Below are 17,446 nucleotides of genomic sequence, written 5' to 3'. Positions count from 1 at the left end.
CGAAAAATACATACTGTGCCTTTAAGGGGTGGTTTTCCCAGACAGGAGGTGTTTCTCAATGTCAAGGATGGATCCTCGAAAGCCAGAATTTTTAGGATGCTACATCATCGACATCCTTCGAAGGTCTGTTCCAATGTCGAGGGTCCTCGGAATTTCAACCAAGGACTGAGTCCTTCGTTCGAAAAAAATATCCCGTATACAGGAAAGGATGCATTTGTGTATCCTTTGCGCTCTTCGCGCTCTCAAATCACCCACAATCCTATGGGTGCAGCGCCGAAAGCACACCTTTTTACTTGACGTAATGACGCAATGACATGCACTTGCTAGCCTGTTCCATTTACGTTTAGCCTTTGTTAGTATCCTTGACATTAAAAAACACCCAGGGATTATTCTGGGCCCAGACTAAAATGGAAGTTTGAGCTGCTTTAATTTTAAAGCACCTTGTCCTGACTAATTTTAACATTTATTGGTGACATTGTTTTGTCTCAAGTTGCACACCTGTGGTGTTTTTTGTAAGGCATGTTTAAAAAAGTCTTAAATGACCTAATATGAATAAGGCCTAGTCCTGGATTAACCTAAACCCTGTCTAGAAAACCGCCCCTATGTTTTTAAATGTATATGTTTTTATGTGAATTATATTTTAATATATTTGTAATTTTTATATCTTAATCTTTAATTGTGGTCTACTTGTATGATGGGAGAAGTAATATCACAGTACAGTGGATTTTTGTTAAATACGTTTTTTTGTAAATTGACGGACACATGATGATTATTTATAGTCTAAGGTCTTCACAGACTTTACCTCGTGATGAGTTTGTAATGAAGTGGTGACGTGCGGTGATGTTCAGGTCTCCTGCTGCAGTTGTGATCTGAAGCTCTTCTCCGTCAGCAGATTCAAGTCTCCTGCAGGAGTGAAGCTCAAAGCTGCAAACTCAGCATTTCATCCGCACATCTTCAGGATCTGATGCTCTTCTTGTGTGTTTCTTCCAGCGTTTATCATCCAGGCAGCTTTTATTTCTTCTGCTCGATCTGTCTGCTGTTCATTTCATTTCTTCTGTGGGCTGAACAGATGAATCAGATCTTCACCAGCTGTTTCACTTAGTTTACTGCGCTTATTCGTCTCTTTAAGTTACAGAACATCAAAACATCAATCTTTCATAAAACATGGTAAAATTTTAATATTTTTAAAAATGTTTTATGAAATAAAATAAAACTCACTCTCATGTGTGCTTTATAGAGATGTTTGATGATGTGAATCTGATAACAGCTTATTATGAGTTACTGCACAATACAACTGCTCCTGAAACAGATTTCATCTTCTTTATGTAAAATATCATTTTATTTTTTTAATTTCGTGCGAAATGAGACCAGAAATCAGATTTACACTGATGGTGTGTGTCTCTCTGTCTGTGTATTTGTAAATCTGTGTGTGTGTGTGTGTGTGTGTGTGTGTGTGTGTGTGTGTGTGTGTGTGTGTGTGTGTGTGTGTGCGTGCGTGCGTGCGTGTGTGTGTGTGTGTGCACATGCATGAGGGTGTGTATGTGTAAATCTGTGTGTGTGTGTGTGTGTGTATGTGTAAATCTGTCTGCGCGTGCATGAGTGTGTGTAAATCTGTGTGGGCGTGCATGTGTGTGTATGTGTAAATCTGTTTGGGCGTGCATGTGTATGTGTAAATCTGTGTGGGCGTGCATGAGTGTGTGTAAATCTGTGTGGGTGTGCATGAGTGTGTGTAAATCTGTGTGTTTGTGCATGTGTGTATGTGTAAATCAGTTTGGGCGTGCATGTGTGTGTATGTGTAAATCTGTTTGGGCGTGCATGTGTATGTGTAAATCTGTGTGGGCGTGCATGAATGTGTGTATGTGTAAATCTGTGTGTGTTTGTGTGTGTGTGTGTGTGTGTGTGTGTAAATCTGTGTGTTTGTGCATGTATGTGTATGTGCACATCTGTGTGTGCGTACATGAGTGTGTGTGTGTGTGTGTGTGTGTGTGTGTGTGTGTGTGTGTGTTTGTGTGTGTGTTTTGTGTGTGTGTGTGTGTGTGTGTGTGTGTGTGTGTGTGTGGTCGTCCTGCAGCACGTTTTCTTGTAAAGGTGCTTACTGATAACACAAGCAGAGTGCTGACTCCATGATGTACATAATCACACTCATTTTTTTAAGGCTGTCGTTGATTTTTCTGCTTCGCTCAGCACTCTCTTGCTCGCTCGCCCTCTCTCTCTCTGTTTCTCTCTCTCAAATCTTTTCTCACTTTGTTCTCAGTGAAACTGTCAGACAGATGGCAGGATGACAAGTGTTTGGACTGCCTGAGGTTAGCGTGTGTCTCAGGTGATGGTCTGCCTCTGTTTGTTTGTCTTTCCATTGAATTCTCTGGTTTTCATACTGAGCTCATAAAATATCTGTCCAGTAATTCAGACTTTAACAACCAGAGATTCACGGTGGATCAAAATAGATCATTAGTCGACCTAAATTATTCAATTAGTTTTGCACAAAATAACAACATGGCACTGTGTGAAATTGATAATATTTTTCGACAGATACTAGATTAATAGAGGAACTTGTGCATGTTAAGATGTTAATCAAAACATAATTCAATCACTTTATAAGACAGGGAAAACAAAACCTGCCCAGTACTGATCAAACCATCAGTGAGCTGAACCAGTACAAAGCCACAGGGCGTTCTTTATTTCCCATCATCCCTGAAGGCCACATAGCTGTGTGTGTGCGCGCGCATGTGCTGTCCCTCAGGGCTTTCCATTCTCCTTCAGAATCAGTGGAGATTTTCTGCATCTCATCTGACCGCCGTGTAGATGATGTTATGGTTGGTGCTTGCGTCTTCACAGCAGGAAAACGTCACTGTGTGAGTGAGATCAGCAGTGACAGCTGTCAATCAAAGGCCCAAGACACACGGCTGTAGGCGCTTGCTTGAGCACTCAAACATTCAGACTGTCATGCAAGATCACTAGATGATGTGCAGAGATGCAGTCAATAAACCCATCAGTTTTTCTTTATAAAAAAAAATGTTTAAAAATTGTTACAGGTTTTATGATGAAGCATGCGTATTTTTAATTATGGCAGTCAAGTTAAATAAATCATTATTAATTTAAACCTCATTATGCATTCATCTTTAAATAAAGTAGTTGCGTTGTTGATCCAATACACACGCATCTCGATTTTTAGCACAAACGCAAGTTTGCACCTTTGACCCCTCCTTGACTATAACGAGTTAAGACCCACATTACCTGTAAGAAAAACATGTCACAAGCTCTTTAGCTTCTTTGTGTCGTTGCGTTTAATCCGGCGGTTTACAGGAGATATGAGCTAAACACACACGCGCGCGCTCTCCCGCGCGCACACGCACACTCGCTTCCTCCGAACCAAATGAGCCTCGCAAGAAAAGCTGTCAATCTGTGGATTTGTCCCTCTCGACACTCGGGTCTGTGTGTAATCACTGTGACAGAAATCGTCCACGCTTTGCCTCGATTCTTTTTCAGACAGAAGTGATTCATGTATTTGGGTATTTTTAATAAATCTGAGGGGATTTGAGGGAGAAAGCGATTGACTGTCGGTACGCTCCGGCGGGCACGCGCAGGCCCACTCGCGGGACTTTAATGAACTTATTTAAAGAGGCAGACAGGGCCTCAACTTTCTGTCAGGAAATAGAAATGAGCCTGAGGAGCCGAGAACCAGCTAATAAAAACGTTCCCGTAACGTTTCACTTAAGTTTTGTAAACTTAACATAATGTTAAAAACGTCCAGTTTTTTTTTAAATAGTATGAACGTTATTGTTTGGTAATAAGAACGTTATTTAAACGTTTTAGAACTCACAGCTGAAAAAACAATAAAACCATTAAAGAAAATTCTAATGGTTTCCATTAAAATTCCAATAGGAACCATTAGCTTTTACCATTAAAATCACTACACTGTAGTGTGTTTTTGGCCATATTCCATTAGAACCAATACATAGAACCAATACATACCATTAGAGACCAACAAAGACACAAAAGAAATTAGAACCAATAAAATTCCCAATAAAACCAATAGAATTTCTGTGATGGTGTCTATTGTTTTTTAGCAGGGCTTATATCAATGTTCTAAGAACGTTTTCCTAACATTTATATCACATTGTTTAAATGTTTTTAGAACGTTAAAACATCCAGTTTTTTAGACGTTGCATAAACATTATTGTTTGGTTTTAAGAACGTTTTTCAAATGTTTTAAAATGGTTCAGTCTGTCATATCAATGTTCGAAAAACGTTTTCGTAACTACAGATAGACAAACATTGTTTAAACGTTTTTTTAAACGTTAATAACATCCAGTTTTTTTAGACGTTGTATAAACATTATTGTTTGGTTTTAAGAAGTTTTTCAAATGTTTTAAAACGGTTCAGTCTGTAATATTACTGTTCGAAGAAGGTTTTCCTAACTACAGATAGACAAACATTGTTTAAACGTTTTTTAAACGTTAAAAACATCCAGTTTTTTAGACATTGTATAAATATTATTGTTTAGTTATAAGAACATTATTCAAAACGTTTTAGAACGGTTCGGTCTGTTGTTATATTACTGTTCGAAGAACGTTTTCCTAACTACAGATAGACAAACATTGTTTAAACGTTTTTTAAACGTTAAAAACATCCAGTTTTTTAGATATTGTATGAACGTTATTGTTTGGTTATTAGAGCGTTATTCAAAACGTTTTAGAACAGTCCGGTCTGTTGTTATATTAATGTTCTAAGAAGGTTTTTTAAAAATGTTATTAAAACATTTCATTTGCCATTATATCACTGTTCTAAGAATGGTTTCCTAACGTTTATAACACATTGTTTAAACGTTTTTAGAACGTTAAAACGTCCAGTTTTTTAGACGTTGTATAAACATTATTGTTTGGTTTTAAGAACGTTTTTCAAATGTTTTAAAACGGTTTGGTCTGTTGTTATATTAATGTTCGAAGAACGTTTTCCTAACTACAGATAGACAAAGACTGTTTAAACGCGTTTTAAACGTTAAAAACATCCAGTTTTTTTAGACATTGTATGAACGTTATTGTTTGGTTATTAGAACGTTATTCAAAACGTTTTAGAACGGTCCGGTCTGTTGTTATATTAATGTTCTAAGAATGTTTTTTAAAAATGTTATTAAAACATTTAATTTGCCATTATATCAATGTTCTAAGAATGGTTTCCTAACGTTTATAACACATTGTTTAAACGTTTTTAGAACGTAAAAACGTCCAGTTTTTTAGACGTTGTATAAACATTATTGTTTGGTTTTAAGAACGTTATTCAAAACGTTTTAAAACGGTTCAGTCTGTTGTTATATTAATGTTCGAAAAACATTTTTTAACGTTTATACAGATAGACAAAGATTTTTTAAAAAATTTAAACGTTAGAAACATCCAGTTTTTTTAGACATTGTATGAACGTTATTGTTTGGTTATTAGAACATTATTCAGAACGTTTTAGAACGGTTCGGTCTGTTATTATATTAATGTTCGAAGAACATTTTCCTAGCGTTTGTACAGATATAGACAAACATTGTTTAAACGTTTTTAAATGTTAAAAACATCTAGTTTTCTAGATATTGTATGAACGTTATTGTTTGGTTATTAGAATGTTATTTAAAACGTTCCATTCACCATTATATTAATGTTCTAAAAACGTTTTCCTAACGTTTATATCATATTGTTTTAACGTTCTTAGAAGTTTTTTTAGACAATGTATGAACATTATTGTTTGGTTTTAAGAACGTTATTCAAAACGTTTTTAGAAAGGTTCAGTCTTTCTAAAATCAAATGTTTTTTAATAACTTTAAGAGAACCTTTAGAAAACGTTACGGGAACATTCCCTGTTAGCTGCTGGGGAGACACCTGTGATGTCATGTGCTGTCTCATGGCCTTAGGATGGTTAGACAGCAGCTGTGTCTTTATGCTGGTGGTGTTTATATATAGCACACAGGAATTAATGCTATTCCTCCTTCAGCTTATACTGTATGTCCACGAACACATTTATCATCAGTTTCTGTTGAATGTAAACCTCACTTCTCATACATGTGATAGAGATTTGTGACAATTAAAATAGATGCCTTATTTTTACAAATATTATAGAATTCTTCAAAGAAGTAAATGTTAAATGTAATTGTATTTAATGCGATTGTGTGCTTAGACTGTTACTGAGATTTTTGCATATACATTGTAAAAGATGCTTTAATATATAATTCATGAGACAGAGAGAATTTGAAGTATGCTTTACTGGCTGAGGAGAAACATACTTGGGGTTCCTTGATAATCTATTTTAAGTTGATGGTGGATTCTGATGTGTTGTTGCTGAGTGATGCAGTCTGGAGCATGTGGACATTTCCTGCAAACCATCAGCTGTGAAATGTTGCTGGATACTAAATTAATTTAAATTTCACAGCATGTGCTTAGATTTTTATTTGTAACTTAAAAGTGTTGTTAAAGAAAATCGTGCTGGATAAACTGTAAAAATAAACGTATGTTTCAGTAAAATTAAGCATTTTCTGAGGACATTTGAAAATGTTAAAATTTTGAAATGTTTGATAGATTTACTGGTACAGCACAAGCTTTGTTTTACAGGTTTTACACACTTTGGTTAAATATAAAAGACCTAAATGTTCTCTTTGAATAAAAGCATCTATCAAATCCATAATATAAATGTAACTCAAAAACATTAATCTTCACCAATGTATTGCTTAAATATAACTGTAAAAGTAAATTTAGGTGAATAATTTATTACTTCTGATAGTTTAGATTCTTGTTCTCACAAACAATATAAAGGCTAATAACAAGAATTTTTAATTCCAGTCTGAGATTACTGAAGGATTTGTTTTACATCTTTTCTTTATGTTCCTTGTAGTTAATATGTACTTGTATAGACAGCCATGTGTATAGACAGACAGGTAGTCAGACAGATAGGCAGGCAGACAGAGAGAGAGAGAGAGAGAGATAAAGAGAGAGAGGCAGACAGAGAGACAGGCAGGGAGACAGATAGATAGACAGACAGACAGACAGACAGGTAGACAGGCAGGCAGGGAGGGAGACAGAGAGACAGACAGGTAGGTAGGAAGACATACAGACAGACAGACAGACAGGTAGGCAGGAAGACAGACAGACAGACAGACAGACAGGTAGGGAGAGAGACAGACAGGTATGCAGGCAGAGAGACAGACAGAAAGACATACAGGTAGGCAGGGAGACAGACAGATAGGCAGGCAGGGAGAGAGAGAGACAGACAGGTAGGCAGGCAGGCAGGGAGAGAGACAGACAGACAGGTAAAGAGAGAGACAGACAGACAGGCAGGCAGGGAGAGAGAGCGACAGGTAGGTAGGCAGGCAGGGAGACAGACAGACAGACAGGTAGGTGGGGAGACAGACAGACAGATAGGCAGGCAGGGAGAGAGACAGACAGACAGACAGACAGACAGACAGGTAGAGAGAGAGACAGACAGATAGGCAGGCAGGGAGAGAGAGAGAGAGAGAGAGAGAGAGAGAGAGAGACAGGTAGGGAGAGAGACAGACAGGTAGGCAGGCAGGGAGACAAACAGACAGGTAGGGACAGACAGACAGGTAGGCAGGGAGGGAGAGAGAGAGAGAGAGACAGGTTTGTAGCGAGACATACAGACAGACAGACAGGTAGTCAGGAACACAGACAGACAGGTAGGGAGAGAGACAGACAGGTAGGCAGGCAGAGAGACAGACAGACAGGTAGAGAGAGAGAGACAGACAGATAGGCAGGGAGAGAGACAGACAGGTAGGGAGAGAGAGACAGGCAGGCAGGGAGACAGACAGACAGGTAGGGAGACAGACAGACAGGTAGGGAGAGAGACAGACAGGTAGGCAGGAAAGAGACAGACAGACAGACAGACATACAGGTAGAGAGAGAGAGACAGACAGATAGGCAGGGAGAGAGACAGACAGACAGACAGACAGACAGACAGGTAGGGAGAGAGACAGACAGACAGGTAGGGAGAGAGAGAGAGAGAGAGAGAGAGAGAGAGAGAGAGAGAGAGAGAGAGAGAGAGAGACAGACAGACAGGTAGGGAGAGAGACAGGCAGGCAGGCAGGCAGGCAGGCAGGCAGGCAGGCAGGGAGACAGACAGGTAGGCAGGCAGGCAGGCAGGCAGGCAGGGAGACAGACAGGTAGGCAGGCAGGCAGGGAGAGAGACAGACAGACAGACAGGTAAAGAGAGAGACAGACAGACAGACAGACAGACAGGTAGGCAGGCAGACAGAGAGACAGACAGGCAGGCAGGGAGACAGACAGACAGGCAGGCAGGGAGACAGACAGACAGGCAGGCAGGGAGAGAGACAGACAGACAGACATGCAGGAAAACAGACAGGTAGGCAGACAGACAGGCAGGTAGGCAGACAGACAGACAGGCAGGAAAACAGACAGGTAGGCAGACAGACAGAGAGACAGACAGAGGATACAAACTATACACCAGAAATAAATATACAGAATAAACGCAAAATACAATTTACAAATAAGTTACAAATGTTGAATTACAAATGAACAAAAGTATTAACAATATATTGAATAAAAGGTATGTTGATAAAGCACTGTAAAAACTGAACTAAGAAAACACAATTTTATTGCATATTATATGTTCAAGTGTTGCGTGTTATTTAATTTAATTAATAGAATTGGTGTTTGTGTGTTTGACAAAAACTGTGGGAAAGTTGAAAGGTCTGTGGAAAACTGTTGAAACTAAAAAGTGATTGTGTTGTTCTCCTCCACACATTATAGAGGAGATCAGTGACATCTCCCTCAACACATTTCTTTATTACAGCCCTGACATTTATCTCACTGCCGAAAAGAATAATCAAACATTCAAACATCGCTGCTCTTCACCCATATTTAGTGTTTGTACCAACAATAACCACGAAAAACTGATGCAATGATGTCGCTATCTTACGTGCCCCGCCCTTACGTCTCTATCTCCGCGCTGATTGGGTTGACGCGACAGCATCTCGTCTCTCATTGGTGAGCTTGCGTGTCAATCAAAGCGCGTTCCCGGTACACATGGTGGAGGGAAGCCACGTTGACACCAATTACTGTTTAAGCTTTTAAAACTCCACGAAAAAGTGAAGTATCTTTTCATTGTGTCGGCGCAGGTGAGAATTGATTGATTTATTGTGATGAAATGTTTAATAGATGACGTTGAATGATTGAGAAAACGATGATTATTATTCATTTACTCTGATGCTACAATCTAACTGTGATGGATGCTGTAGTGATGTTACCATGACACGTATAACAAAAGCCTCTAATGCTACAACCTAACAATAACATAACAGTGATTGATTTTACACTGTAACTGAAAGACCAATATATAGTGGATATTAAATTGAGTACCATTATAGAGTCAGTGTAGCTTAAATATAAACAACATATGAGTTCAACATATACCACATATAATAAACAGACAGAATGTGTTCTGTAATCTTTATTTTCTCCAGCATCACAACAAATCAGACGACCTCTTTACACAGCACTCATATATTTATGTAACCTTTGCACATAATTGTTGTTTATATCACATTTGTATCTGTACTTGTATAGAAATATGTATAAAAATATTTATTGATAGATTTTATATAGATTTTTATTTTGTCAACTGAAGAGTTTGTGTTTGTGATCAGATTATGTTGATTCTGTCATGTTTCAGGTGTGATATCAGCACAATGAGTGTTGGGTTTATTGGAGCGGGTCAGTTGGCACACGCGCTGGTCAAGGGCTTCACAGCAGCTGGTAAGAGTCAGGTCGTACTGACCGTCCTCACAAACACATGAACTTTAGGCTCATTAGGGTTGCAAAGGGGTGGAAAGGTAAATTTAAGGAAACTTTCCATGGGAACTTCATCTGGGGAATTTTGGAAAATTCCAAATTGGAAACTTAACAAGAATTTATGTGAATTATTTGGAAATTTAGGGCAAATTAATATAAACTATTAGCCTGGGTTTCCCTATGCTGCCATGCACGCAAATTTATTCACGCTGCTAGTCTAGCATGGAAACTCTGGACCAGTTTTGTCCCTGAAATAGGGAACCAATCACAGAACAGGGAAGGGGGCAGCAAAATGATGACGACGTCTATGCGACACACCGAAGCAGTTTTGTTTATCCAACACGGCAGCAGACGCAAAGTTACTTACTGTCAATGCAGCCTTAGATAGTGTTCGAAGTAGTTTTGAAAGCAAGTTTATAAAAAAAAGAGCAACTTTTGGCGTTAAACAATTTCATATCCAAGAAGGATGTTTGGATATGGAAAGACATGATAACCACAAAGTTTTATAGGACCAACCTGCTAGGCATCGTCGTCGACAAAGTCTATTTAACTTATAAATGGTAAGTGCTATTTATTAATATCATATTGTCATTATGCCTGTACTGTGGCTGTCACAGTGCCACTAAGTTGTGTTGCTTTTCAATATCAATATACTGCTACCGGTTTAGTTGGATAGCTTTCAGCTGTGTGCACACGTACCGATAAAAGCTGTTTATGTTTGAATTGATGTCGCTCTACATACGTCATCTGGTAAAATTGAAACGATTGGCTATGAGCTACGTACAGATGCATTTTGATAGACATTCGTAGCGCCCAATAAACGGCTCTGGGAATTTTTAAACCACGCCTCAAATATGAGAAAATGAACATGTGGTTCTCAGACCACGTCTTATTCTCTATGAGACTGGTCTGGTGTTAGCCAGGCTAATAAACTGTATCATATACAAACATAAATAAATATTTTGTCTGGTCATAAGCAGACATGCATGCAAAGTAGTACAAATTTATTAATTCAAAATTAAGTACAACTTTGATTGATTATTTCATCAAGTAACACAAAAGCATAATAAACATTGTAATAGTTATTGTAATACGTTTCAATATCTGATTAATTGGCTGGCTGGCTGGCTGGCTAGCTACTGTATAAACCAGTTTGGTTACACTTTACACTTTTTGATAGTCCACTTTAGACATTCCACTAACTATAAATAACTTTGCAACTACATGTCAACTAACTTTCATTAATTTGCAACTATGTGTCAACTAACTGTCATTAGAGTATTAGTAGACTGGGTTAGGTTTAGGGAAGAGGTTAGGGTTAGTGGATTAAGTTGACATGCACCTGCAAACATGCTTATAGTCAGTTGAATGTCTGGTTGAGGGATCATCACAATAAAGTGTTAATAGATATTAAGCAGACAGTCTACTAATACTGGGTGCTGGGTCATTTTTAGACCCTTTTTTATTATCTCACCTAAGAGTAAAAATTCAAGCTGATGTTTCGTTTTAAACAAAATTATGCTGCAATATTTTTGAATCACATTTAACCACATCCCTGTTTAAGGCAACTCTGCAAAGTTTTGAAATTATTTCCACTAATTCCCATATATTCATGTTAATTCCCATGTAAAGTTTCCAGCCTTGAAAATTTTGCAACCCTAAGCCTCATCAAGACTTGCCAGGATTATAATTAGATTCATTATAATGACTGAACAGTCAACAATTCCTGAATACATGTGATGAATGAAACACCAGTTCCAGGATCAGTTCATCTGGTCTACAGCCTGGTTGGACTTCATTATCTTCTCATCTGTTTCAGGTGTAATTTCTGCCAGTAGAATTACAGCAAGTGCTCCTGACATGGATCTGCCCACAGTCTCCGGTCTGAGGGTGTGTGAAACTCAACTCATCTCTGTGTCTGTCTGTCTGTCTGTCATGCTGTTTATTTTTATGGTCTGTTGTTTGACATTTTGGGTTTTTTTAGACATTGGGTGTCAATTTTACTACAAGCAACAAGGAAGCAACACACAAGAGTGATGTTCTGTTCCTGGCCGTCAAACCTCACATCATTCCCTTTGTTTTGGATGAAATCGGTCCAGATATTGAGGATCGTCATCTCATTGTCTCCTGTGCCGCTGGGGTCACCATCAGCTCTATTGAGAAGGTGTCAGATGCATTTAAACTGTGTATTACAGAGGACACTGTTGTTGTAAAACTGGCACATTATACACAACAGTGGACTTCTTATTGATTTATTTTTAATTTAATTTACTTTTGGACCATGATTAGACATCTATTAAAGTGACAGTAAGTAGGTTTTTAAGTGTTTTATTAATCAAAATCAATGTCTTTATTCATAAATATGTCCTTGTTGGTGTCAAATGACCTCTGCCAGTGATCTGACTTTTCTTTGTAAGCTTAGAATTTCTTCTCTTTACTTGCATTGAACGGGTAAGTCCAAGGAGGCTTTCATGTTGTTCCGCCATATTGATAAACTATAATAGCAGAGAGGGACAAAAAGCACTAGACTACCAACGCGTTTCCACAATGCGTTTTCATTCAGAACACGTGAACTAGCTGAAACGGACAAGGAGATCAGCGATGACATAACGCCTACCGTAGTTGCAACACGCATTTGGAAAAGCGAGGCGCTAGAGGGCACTGTTCGTTTGAATGCAAAATACAATTTCACCACTAGATGGGGGGAAAATCCTACTTACTGTTGCCTTGTTTTAGCATAAACGTCTGGGCTGTGTTTGGATGTCTTTTAAAAACTAAGTTTTTTGCTGGGGTTCTGCTAATCTTGTTTATCTGTAGTACCATCCATTTTAAACTTGAAATTATGTACAGCTGGTCAGTGTTGGGAAAAGTTACTTTTAAAAGTAATGCATTACAATATTAGGTTACTTCCCAAAAAAGTAACTTAATTGCGTAACTTAGATACTTTCATGGAAAGTAAAGCTTGCGTTACTTTTCTTACTTGGCTGAGGCCTGATCTCTTTCAAGTTCTGCATTCAGAAATTGCATATTTCCATCTTAAAAATGTCAAGCTCTGGCCTGCCATCTTCACTGAAACCGCTCAGGCGTGCACGCACGGAGTACGTAAATCTACGGTTTAATGCAGTACATGTTTTTTTTTACATCAAATTAATTAAACTGAAAAGTAACTTGAATATTAATGTGTACATTTATAAAGTAATGCGTTATTTTACTTGTTACTTAAGAAAAGTAATATTATTAAGTAATGCACGTTACTTGTAATGCATTACCCCCAACACTGCAGCTGGTTAAAAGGATAGTTTAGCCAAAAATGAAAATTACCCCATGATTTACTAAACATCAAACCATCCTTATGTATATGATTATCTTTATTTATTAAAACACAATTGGAGTTATATTAAAAAAATCCCTGTCTGTTCCATGCTTTATAATGGTATTAAATGGTGCTTTTAATTTGAAGCCTAAAAAAGTCTGTCTTTGAATTTTATTTTCATCATGCCATGTTTAAATAAAGGTGATTTAGATTATGACCTCTCACACAAGGCTTTAACTTTCAAACATTTATTTTGAGATATATAGCATATATCGCAATTAAATTCATCCCCAAATTACACAGATATTTAGTAGAAAGGGACAATAAGTAAATGTGTAAAGTGCATAGAAGAATTGTACAGATCCTTTAGATCAAGTATAACCTGATGGCTGTCTTTTCTGAAGATCCACACATCGTTGTTTTGTTTATTTCTGTGATTTTTTTTTTTTGTATTTTAACATATGAACAATCACATCTGCACCCTTATATTTGATTCTCTTTATTCTCCACAAAAGCTTTGAGTCTCAAAGGAAACAATTATGTGTGATATCATCTATCATTTTTGATGCTGGTTGTTTTTTATTCTCTGTGTATTACAGTGAGGTGGTGTAAATGTAATTGGAGTCACTTTCTGTCTTAACACTCGCTCTCATTCAGTTATTTATAGGTGTGAATGTTTTACACATAATTAGTGAGGTGCTGCTAATAGAAATTAAAAGAATAATAACAAAATCCAATCAAATAAACACTTGACAGGACATTGAGACGCGTGATGACATTGATGACATTCTGTATATTTTTGTAGAAACTGCTTCAGTACCGGACGGCTCCAAAGGTGATGCGCTGTATGACAAACACCCCAGTGGTGGTGCGCGAGGGGGCTACGGTCTACGCCACAGGAACTCATGCAGATGTGGAGGACGGTAAACTTCTGGAGCAGCTGATGGGCAGCGTGGGCTTCTGTACAGAGGTGGAGGAAGATCTTATCGATGCCGTGACGGGTCTGAGCGGTAGCGGACCGGCTTACGTGAGTGTTTTTTAAACTATGCAGAGCGGGATTTTGGACCAATGAGATTTCACATAATTTTTTGTTTATTTTCAGGCATTTACAGCACTTGATGCTCTCGCTGATGGTGGGGTGAAGATGGGGTTGCCACGGAGACTGGCAGTGAGACTGGGAGCACAGGCATTACTGGTACCAAACATATCATTCTGAATATTTACTTTTTTTGGATTCAATTGTTTCTATTTTTATTTAAGCGATGTCTTTATCAGAATATAATAACATGCTTTACCACCAACCCAAAGACTCAAACCCCAGAAAGGACTTAACCATAAACTGAATAGTCGCTTAGTCTCCTAAGTGAGAGCTGTACTGTACTGTGATTCTGTTTCGTTTCACAAATTCACAGCAGCTGTTAAAATTTTGCAAACAAGTGCATCACAAATTGAAGTAACATGTCAAAGATTTGATTGATGTGTTTAAATATATATTCTAAAATATTTTGGGTCTGTGTTTGACTAGTTTTTCCTCTTGTTTGTCGGTAGGGTGCAGCTAAAATGCTCCTGGACTCAGAACAGCACCCAGGTCAACTGAAAGACAATGTCTGCTCACCAGGTGGCGCTACCATTCACGCCCTGCACTTCCTAGAGAGCGGAGGCTTTCGCAGTTTGCTTATCAATGCCGTTGAAGCGTCCTGCATCCGAACCAAGTAAATCATTCATTTATTTAATTTTCTTTTACAATCAGTTAAGTAAGTTGTTCAGGCATTTATGTATCGACAACCAACAAAAGTTTATCGGAGTAAAAAAAAAAACTTCCTCAAAACATAATAAATAATTATTTCATTTTTTATATTATTGTATGTCTGTATAGTGTGCTTTATTTTGCATTAGTAAACAGAAGTGCATAAATAGCTGTTTTTTCTTGTCTTATGTTGGTTGGAGAAAGATGATCCCACCCTAAATATTGCTGCATGTGTTTCTATACACGAGAAATGTTTTAAAACAATGTTTACACTTTAGAGGAATTAACGTGATTTTATGCATTAGATTAAAGGGTTAGCTCATGCAAAGATAAATATATTGCCATTATTTACTTTCCCTCGTGTTACGCAAGCCCCCCGATGGCTGTCTTTGTTTTCAGAACCAAAACATCTGCTTTATAGTATTAAAATGAACTTTTCAACTAGAGATGAAATGGTATGAAATTTTACATAACGTTACAGTGGCCAAAATTGCCACAGTTATCAATAGTATCATGGTTTTGGGAACAATTTCTAGAAATATTTTGTTCGCATAAATATCAAATAAATAACATTAATCATGGCACGTGGGATCGTGTTAGAAACAGCAAGTTATCTGTCTGCATATGTTGTAAGAAATAAGAGGTGTACTTTAGGACCCAGGAGTAAGTCTCTATTTTCAAGGACCCTAAAGGCATACAAACGGCTATAATCCATTATTATAAACCATACTAAAATCCATTATTTAATATAGAACAGCATCTCTGATGGTCAATGAAATTGTTAAAGTTAATAATAAAGGTCAGGTTTATCACATCTACTCTTAGTTAATCAAGTGTCTTCTGTTTTCTCTCACAGAGAGCTTCAAAGTTTGGCTGATCAGGAGATGATCTCACCTGCTGCTATCAAAAAGACAACACTAGATAAAGTCTTACAACAACCGGGCATTTCATCAACAGCCACCAAGGGCAGAGTCAATCTCTTCAACAACAAGAGTGGAGTAAAGAAGAACTAAAACACACACGCATTATATCTGATAAATCCCTTTTTAATACAAAAGAGTCCATCCACGTGTACACATTGACTTGTGTGCTAAATACTAAGTGGCAATTCACAAGTACAACGTAAACCATTTCATGGATTATCTCATAAAGGTCACAAATTGTTGCTCAAAAAGCAGTGTTAAGATGTGTTGTGTTAAAGTTAGTCATGATGCACTTTCATTAACACACACAAACATCTGAGCTCAGGAGATCAGTGCACAGATGAACCACTATGGTGCTTATAAGGATGAAAGACAAAAATATGTGTGTCTGTTTTTGCTTGTAGTTTTATGTAACTTCTGTTTATGGGTGAACCGCGAGCAAGAGTTTGTTTGTTTGTTTCAGCTGTTTAATTAAATATTAGATTTAACTTGTTGTGCAGAGCTGATGGATTGAAGTTTTTCTTGGTCAGTGACAAAACAAGCTACTAAAAAAGTATTTTTAATTGTTTCATGGATTTTTTTTAGTTTTGTTTACTGAACAACATTTCAGTACATTTTAATGATTTTTTTACAATGTTTTTGATATCCCCATTCAAAATATGCCTGGTGGTACAAATAATCATTGTCCATTATTTGCCTAAAAAGTTTAAATGCCACCACACCGTCGTGCTGATTTAAAAAAAAAAATTGATAGTGGCATTTAAAAATATAATCCTAAAAATAGTTTGAAGGTGGAAAACAACTTGACCATAAAACTAACATTTAAGAACAAACATTTTACAAAAATTTTATGGCAATTGTAAACAACTTTTACTTGCATTTATTAAAACTAAAATTATTTGCTAAATTATTAACTAATAAAAATTATTTAGCTTAATGTATTTCTTAGGGACAGCACTTCATTTGACTTTCTGGTTGCACCACCTGACTTCTGCAATCACTGCCATTTACATTTAACAGACTTGAATGCTGGTACAAGGGTTTACCTGTAATATAAAATGTATAAATATACTTTTAAATACAATTAAAATGTGTTTAATGAAATAGCTTTTTTTCTAGTTTTACATTGGTTGTACCACCTGACACAAAAAAGTATACCAGCCTACCTTAAAGTACATTAAAGTAGTTATTTTATCAGTATTTGAGAGAAATCTACAAACTTTTAATTTATTCATGTATAGGATGATGTGCTTCATGTTTTCTGTTTATTCTTCTTAACTTCTTAATAAAAGGCCCATGATTGCAGTTGTACTACCTTGACATTTGAGAACATCCAAATGTCACAACAACTACTAAAATTTGTTTATAGAAATGGTTTTGAACATAAAATAAAGCCAAAGTATTTTATTTAGATGTGTTAATGGTGTAACCACCATTTTTAACAGTTGTCTTAACTTCTCAGTTGTATGGACAGTTGCCTGCCTGCCATTTTTCAAATTTGAGATACCAAAACCAAAATTAGTATTCATTATTAAAATATACTGAAAATGTGTTAAAACTAAATGGGTTTTATGGAATCAAGAGAAACACATCATAAATGTACACGTTTTTATAGTACATAATTCCCTGGGACACAAAAATATGCATGTCATTGAGCCTCACACAC

The 17,446-nt window shown here is 37.0% G+C and overlaps 1 protein-coding gene across 1 annotated transcript; it reads left to right on the top strand.

The window, feature by feature from the left end:
* The first annotated feature begins 8,966 nt into the window (after positions 1 to 8,966).
* On the top strand, positions 8,967 to 16,273 carry pycr1b (pyrroline-5-carboxylate reductase 1b). The gene is made up of 8 exons (XM_055183702.2): positions 8,967 to 9,124; positions 9,679 to 9,761; positions 11,617 to 11,687; positions 11,782 to 11,961; positions 13,916 to 14,137; positions 14,213 to 14,305; positions 14,659 to 14,822; positions 15,714 to 16,273. Exons 2-8 carry the CDS (start codon positions 9,695 to 9,697, stop codon positions 15,868 to 15,870), a joined length of 954 nt encoding a protein of 317 aa, XP_055039677.1. The 5' UTR covers positions 8,967 to 9,124; positions 9,679 to 9,694; the 3' UTR covers positions 15,871 to 16,273.
* Positions 16,274 to 17,446: the final 1,173 nt, after the last annotated feature.

Source organism: Misgurnus anguillicaudatus, chromosome 14, assembly GCF_027580225.2.
Source record: "Misgurnus anguillicaudatus chromosome 14, ASM2758022v2, whole genome shotgun sequence".
Classification (NCBI taxonomy): domain Eukaryota; kingdom Metazoa; phylum Chordata; class Actinopteri; order Cypriniformes; family Cobitidae; genus Misgurnus; species Misgurnus anguillicaudatus.
The sequence above is the reverse complement of the archived record's forward strand: the minus strand, read 5'-3'. Positions and strand labels throughout refer to the sequence as shown.